At 33.9% G+C, this 6,906-nt stretch overlaps 1 protein-coding gene across 1 annotated transcript; it reads right to left on the bottom strand.

The window, feature by feature from the left end:
- Nucleotides 1–4,752: 4,752 nt before the first annotated feature.
- On the bottom strand, nucleotides 4,753–6,652 carry LOC131048178 (uncharacterized). The gene is made up of 2 exons (XM_057982060.2): nucleotides 6,368–6,652; nucleotides 4,753–5,518 (listed from the first exon to the last, which is right to left on the bottom strand). The coding sequence occupies exon 2, from the start codon at nucleotides 5,504–5,506 to the stop codon at nucleotides 5,093–5,095; it is 414 nt and encodes a 137-aa protein (XP_057838043.2). The 5' UTR covers nucleotides 5,507–5,518; nucleotides 6,368–6,652; the 3' UTR covers nucleotides 4,753–5,092.
- Nucleotides 6,653–6,906: the final 254 nt, after the last annotated feature.

Below are 6,906 nucleotides of genomic sequence, written 5' to 3'. Positions count from 1 at the left end.
AATATTGGTCTAGTGATACCATGTAATGTAATTTTTGCTATTATGGGTTTAGGGTTTAGTCGACCTTGTCAATAAGGTTGATGATCTGTATTTATAGGTGACTTATTCATGTAATTTACATATTGATGGATGGATGGGATCAATGGCTATGTCTACATTATTAGAGGAAGGTTTATATATGAACAAGTGATATATCATTCGGTGAAGCTTTCTGTATTGTAGGGCAGACATCTGTGCTTAACCGAAACTGTATCAAGCATTAGGAGATGCTACTTTGACAATTCATTCTTTTTGGATTGTAGTCTGATGTTTTTTTTAAGTCAATGAGACTTATTTTTGTGATGAGAAGTGAGCTATAGGCGGTTGGCCTAATTGCAAGTGCAATCCCCATTGTAATTTCACATACTACTACAAAAGTATTATCTGATTGTGGGTAGGGTTTCCCACTGCGGTTTTTCCTTTTAATGAGTTTTTCATGTCAAAATATTGGTGTTGTGTGTACTGTACTTTCATGTTCTATTCTTCATTGTGTTGGTTTCTTTGTGCTCCGGTTTATTGGTTTTGACATGCATAAGTTCTGATTTCTGATGGTAAACTGATTCACCCCCCCCTTCTCAGTTTACTCCCGGTATCAGATCTGTCTAATAGACGATTTATGCTTTCATGTTTAATTATCAAATCTAAGAATAAGTTAAAGTTGTGTAGGTTTTTGGTGACAACTAACTCACAACCCCCCTCCTCCTCTCAGTTGTCTACCCTATTTCAAAGCTATTTCATTAGAAACGAGATCTCATTATTTTACAAATGAGATCCTATTTCTTTTTGGACTGTTTATTTTTTTATAATAATTTATATACATGAAATATAACAGTTAAGTATAAGTCATATTTCAATAGGTCTTTTTCCTTCATTATAATTTGAGTTATATTTCATGTGTACATTGATGGGATATTTGAGAGTGGTTTTAGATCTTTAGGAGCTATAATGTAGATTCTATGTTTTAGAAGATATTATAAATTTTCAAATAGTCAAATTTTAGTAATCACTAGGCTCCCATCAACATTTTTTTTCTCTCTAACTCACTCTCTTTATCTCACTCGAGCTCTAGACCTATCACTCTCCATATCACTCTTCCTCTATTCCCTCTTTACCTCCCTCTCTATCTCACTCTCTCCCCTCTCCCATAAAATATAGACCTATATCTCTATATCTCTCCCTCATCCTTAACATATACCTCTCTCTATCTCTCTCTACATATACCTCTCTCTATCTTTCTCTCTCTCCCTCCCTCCCTATCAAGTTCTTTACATATATCTCTCTTCCAGCCTCTCTCTATCTCCCTCTCACCCCACGGGCCTCCTCTTTCCACCTCTCTCTCTCTCTCTCTCTCTCTCTCTCTCTCTCTCTCTCCATATCTACCTCTGAATCCCTCTCTCCTTCCATCTATCTACTTAATTTTACCTCACCTCTCTCTCTCTCTCTCTCTCTCTCTCTCTCTCTCTCTCTCTCTCTCTCTCTCTCTCTCTCTCTCTCTCTTATCCATCTATCTCCCCACTCTCTTTATCCCTCCTCTCCCTCTCTCTACCTACTTCTCCATCCCTCCCTCTTTAGTTTATGATATTGTTTTTTGTACTTGGGTACCTTATTTGGCCTAATTGTTGAGACCTAATTTCTTTGTACCCACCTAAGATATGCTTAATAATGGACATTAGTGTAGAATATTATTTTCTTAAAATATTTCTTTTTTTCTTCTGATGGATATCTAGATTATATGAGAGATGTTTCTTTTTCTAGAGATAAGCTTTCTTAGGTGTCTTTGTTCTTGCATGGAGTTACATGTTGCTTTTGCAAAGTGTAAAATTTCTCTCTTATGCACTATATATATATGTACATCTTTCATTAGATTATTAATCTCAAACCATTGCAAGTTATTTCATCTCTTTCTTTTTCATGTGCATATTTTCGTATTATAACTTTGTGGGGCATGCAATTGTCTATCATTTGTGGCCCAACGAGTGTACATTATTTTTACTAGAAGATCCAAGTTTTGACATTACTACGATTATTGACAATTAATGATTTTGCTTCAGAGTGCTTAAATTTAATTTGATAAGCTTAAGTAATGAAGAAATTTTACAATTGATTGAAAACATTTGAGCAACCTTTGAGAAGACTAGTTCAACTCACGCATTTAAACATGGAGGACTCAAAATCTCAAAATTAGCATTATTAAAATTTGATGACAACAAGAAAGAAGGATCTTGTAGCCATATATGATATGGTGACTCAACTTATGGCTTGGACAACAACAAACATATTCCAACAACTAATGGATTTTCTAGGACAATCAACATTTTGTCCATGGCTTCATGAGTGGATACACATTGATCCCCACTAATATTCTTGCTCCTTTCCCATATTCTTAGCTTTGATATTTCTCTAGAAATGTAACTCGCAAAGGTTAGTATAGGTTAAAAGGTGCCCAACCTTCCTTCATCCACTAAATAAACCACTTCTTTCTCCACCATTGCTTTGATTTTTCTCTTTTCCTCCCTACTACCATCTATAAATCCTAAGGCAATGGAATGCTATAGGTTGAAAGCTCGAAGTACCCCTATCGACTTTGTAAGGATGTAACAAAGGACAACTAGACATGTCTTAGAATAAGAGACAACTTTTGGAAAATTCTTCAAGAGTCACATAAAACGTTATCAATGTAGCTTGTCAACTCGTTCACCATTGGATGAGCCAAATATAAGAAATAGTTTTATTGACAAGAGATTCATCATTTCTTTTAATCATGTTTTGTATTATTTTCAAGAATAGATTTTTTCTTAATCTTTTCTATTTGTGAAAAAACAAATTCTCAAACAAGTTTCCTTAACAAATCATCAAAATATTACCTCCAATTGACACGATTGCCTCGTAATCAAACCAGCATCTAAACATTCTAACCCTACACCCTATAGAGAACTAAACAATATAATATAATCAATATAATAATATATTAAATTTTAAAATAAAAATTTAAAAGTTCTATTATTCAAGAAAAGCCCAGCAGGCCATAAAAGAACAAAACGTGCTCCTCCATAATGTGGGGACAACATCCAGTCTGCAAATTCAGAAGAGTTTTTGAATTATGTATCAGATTGTGAAGGGAAAAATTGAGCTCAGCATAAGTCTTTGATCTTCTGTACTTTCCTTGGCATTTTTCTCTGTATTATGGATTTGTTTCCTCTATTTAATTTCGATAAATTCCATCTAAAACAAATAAAGTCAGTCCACTGTATTATTTCCTGTCTCAACTTCCATAAATTCCAAGGAATACAAACAAAGAATGTTTCACAGTATTCTTTGCTGTATTCAGCTTACATTAATTCCATCGAAAACAAACAAAGGAAGTTCCACAGTATACGACGCCTCGATTCGAGTGATTCTCGCCGAGATATTTTTTTTGTCTTACTTGTTGGTGTCTCTTATCTGCTGAAAATAGACACAAGTAAAACATATGAAAATAATGTGGTGAATATATTTTATAACTACTTTACCGTTTGAAGAAACTACTTTTTCTCTAGACGAGTTAAAATATAATGAACTTTTCAATTTCTTTAGGGGTGTGCATTTATAGATCCGTATCAGTAGTGGTTATAGCTAATTTCGTGCATCCATAGATTCTAAATGGTACATCAGATTTTTACGATTTTTTTTTTATCTCTGCTTGGCTTAACTGCTTATAGGGGAAGAGCACCAGTAGCCATCATAGCTAACTTCGTGCACCCACATAATCAGTTATGCGCACAAAGGTCAAAAAGTACACATTTCAAGCCTGATACCTACCAACTCAAAATCGCTAGTACTTGTTGACAAATGTCCCAATAGTGGTGCACAAATGTTCCAATAGTGGTGCACAAATGGGTCAATTATGAACAAAAAATGATTGGCTATTGGTACAAAACAAATTTATTAATAGTGTTTTCACTATGACGGCTATTGGGGGGTCAACATGACAATAAGGTGACGGTTATTGGAACTATGTTATCTATTGGTGCTCTTCCCCTAGCACCTTGTGGGATCAGTTATGCACCCAAGGGTCAAAAAGTACACATTTTAAAGTGCTGCAATACCTACTTAAAGATGTTCCAATAACGGTCCACTCAAAATTGTCAATGACTTGTGGACAAATGTCCCAGTAGTTGTGCACAAATGTTCTAATAGTAATGGACAAATGTTCTAGTAATAGTGGTACAAAAAAACTAAAATGTGATCATTGACTATTGATACATGTGAAACTTATTAATAAATTTTTCATTATCATTTTTTTGATTCCTTTAAAATTAATAATTCTATAGTCAGGGAGTGATTGATTATTGGAACACAGTCCAATACTCTTCCCATAGACAAACATTCATAAGAAAAGGAATAAGAACTAAGCACATCTTAGAATCAATATCACCAGCATCTGAAACCTGGTAGTTTATCGAGTTGCATGGGCATAAGAGTGCAAAGCAGTATTTTCCAATCAAAATCTTGCCCAATAAAATAAATCTACTTTCTCCTAATTAAATGAGATTCAGGTGCTTGTAGCTTCTAGGATTTTAAGCACTTCAAAAAACATTAATACACCACAAGCTGCTCCAACTCTTATATCATGATAAAAAATGCATATGCAATCGAAAATTCAAAGAACAAGTTAACAAAATTATAAGGTTAAAATGATCTGGCAAGTGAAAAGCCCATAACCTGCACCAATGCAAAAATGTTTTGCTCCATCTGATTTTTCACAAGCGTCTTGTGGGTTGATTTTTTACATAAATTAGAAAATCTCCCACAAATATTTCTAGTTTTTTGTATCATCAGATTAAACTATAAACACAGAACAGTATGGTCTAAATTCAGTCCACAGGAAACCTCAGGATACCCTCAGAAACATGGTATAGATTATTACAATTGTTTTTGGAGCTACTGCTGTCATTTACCTCAAGACAGTCATTACAAGCCATATTTATACTGTTCTTCTGTGGATGACATAAATATGGAGCGTGGACTTTGGATCTGAAGTTGAACCAACTAAAAATAGAGAACTACTGTTTTTCTAATTTTTCTGTTTTTTCTTCTTATGTTGTGGTGTGGACTTTGAATCTAAACCAAATAAGAGATCCAAATCGGGAAAATCAGAAGGAATGTGCAAGGTTCCTGGAGGCACTGCAGGCCTTCTCTTTCTTGCAGGCTTTCTCTTTAATGGTGGAGGAGGACAGAAAGTCATTGCAGGTATCTTGTGTTTCTCAGACTTGGGAGTTATGTGGCCATCTTCTCCTTCTTCTCCATTATCAAGAAGCTCCATTCCTCCTCCTTTATCAGTAGTTGTGTTGCTCTTAGTTGTAACAACTGTCAAAGCACTAGAAATATCTGTTACATTTCCTGCAGATTTCAATTGTTGTTTTCCACTCACGCCATCTCCTATCTTTCTTTCTCCCATGCAGAATGACGACTGATTATCACTCACCATAACTGCAAACACCTGCAAATAGTAAAATTTGCACTATGTAAGCATTTAACGATACCATTTGTAGGGATAAGCACAAATTAAGAGATGGATTAGCATCAAGTGGAGATAAATTGGATTCAGAATATATGGAATTGAAGACAGAAGATTAGAAGAATAATAGTTAACAATGGTGGACTTGGTAATAGGAAAATTCATGCAACATCCAAGTAAAAAACCATAGAATTTTGTTACGGTGAGAGCGGTTGGATTATCATCTATGGTACTATGGTGCAAAATCAAATTCTATCGATATAATATTACTATCATAATTCCATTACAAAGCAAAACTGCCCATTCGGCAAAATCATAAAATTTGTTAAACCAGATTAAACCCCTATGTTGTTACAGCTCAGAGTTTGAAGCATTATATAGTCCGACAGCTCAAATCGAACATTAAGTTCACATTTTTAGATTTAAAAGTGTTAAACATTCAAAATTGACTTACAATCTTTAGACATAATATATTACTTAATATGTAATTTGAAATTGATTATATAATTTGTGTTTCAGAAAACAAAGAACAGCCATGGGTAATTTTTGATATATATTTATTAGATACAGTAGTGTATTGAGAACTAGCATTTCAAAACCTTGGCCAATACAAAGAACAAACACAAAAACAGAATGGCACAAGTCAGATCTGCCCACCACTGTAGTTAGGGTTTAAAATTTTAATAGATGACAGAAGTACTTTGATTACTTCTGGCAATACCCTAACTGCAAAACCTAGAATCTAGTACATTCAAGCAAAAGCATATCAGTTTGAGATTAACGAAAAAAGTGCTGCCTCTACCAATAGTAGAAGTTGTAACAGCATCTTACCTGTGAAAATTGTATTACAAATACTCTACAAATAGATAAGGCCTGTATAAATGTGTGCTATTTTACTCCAGATCGACCTTCAAATAGCTTAACCCACTCATTTTTTTTTGCATGAAGAACAAAGAGTTAGATGAGGATGAGGATCATTTGGAACAGTAGAAAAGGAAGGAATGAAAGGAGGATGAGATGATAAGGTTAGAATTGTTGCAGAAGGAATGTAATGTCCATACATGAGTGGTTGAACTCAAATCATGAAAGAGGTCGTTTCAACATTTATTTCCTTTTCATTTTTTATTCCATATAAGCCAACACATCTGTCCTTCCTCGTCATTATTTCCACAGTTTCATGTATATGAACAAAACACGAGCCTACAGTATTAAATTTAACTAAGTTATTTATATCTATATATTTGAGAAGAAATCAAACCCTTAATATTTTTTATAATTAGGTTGAAAGTACAGAAAATAAGATAATATTTAAGTAAAGAGAATTAAATTAAATTATAAGATTAGCAATTCATTATCATTACATGCATTAC

Source organism: Cryptomeria japonica, chromosome 6, assembly GCF_030272615.1.
Source record: "Cryptomeria japonica chromosome 6, Sugi_1.0, whole genome shotgun sequence".
Taxonomy (NCBI): Eukaryota; Viridiplantae; Streptophyta; class Pinopsida; order Cupressales; family Cupressaceae; genus Cryptomeria; species Cryptomeria japonica.
The sequence above is the reverse complement of the archived record's forward strand: the minus strand, read 5'-3'. Positions and strand labels throughout refer to the sequence as shown.

Coding starts and splice junctions, on each gene's coding strand:
- LOC131048178 (XM_057982060.2), bottom strand. CDS start 5,506: ATGGTGAGTGATAATCAGTCGTCATTCTGCATGGGAGAAAGAAAGATA.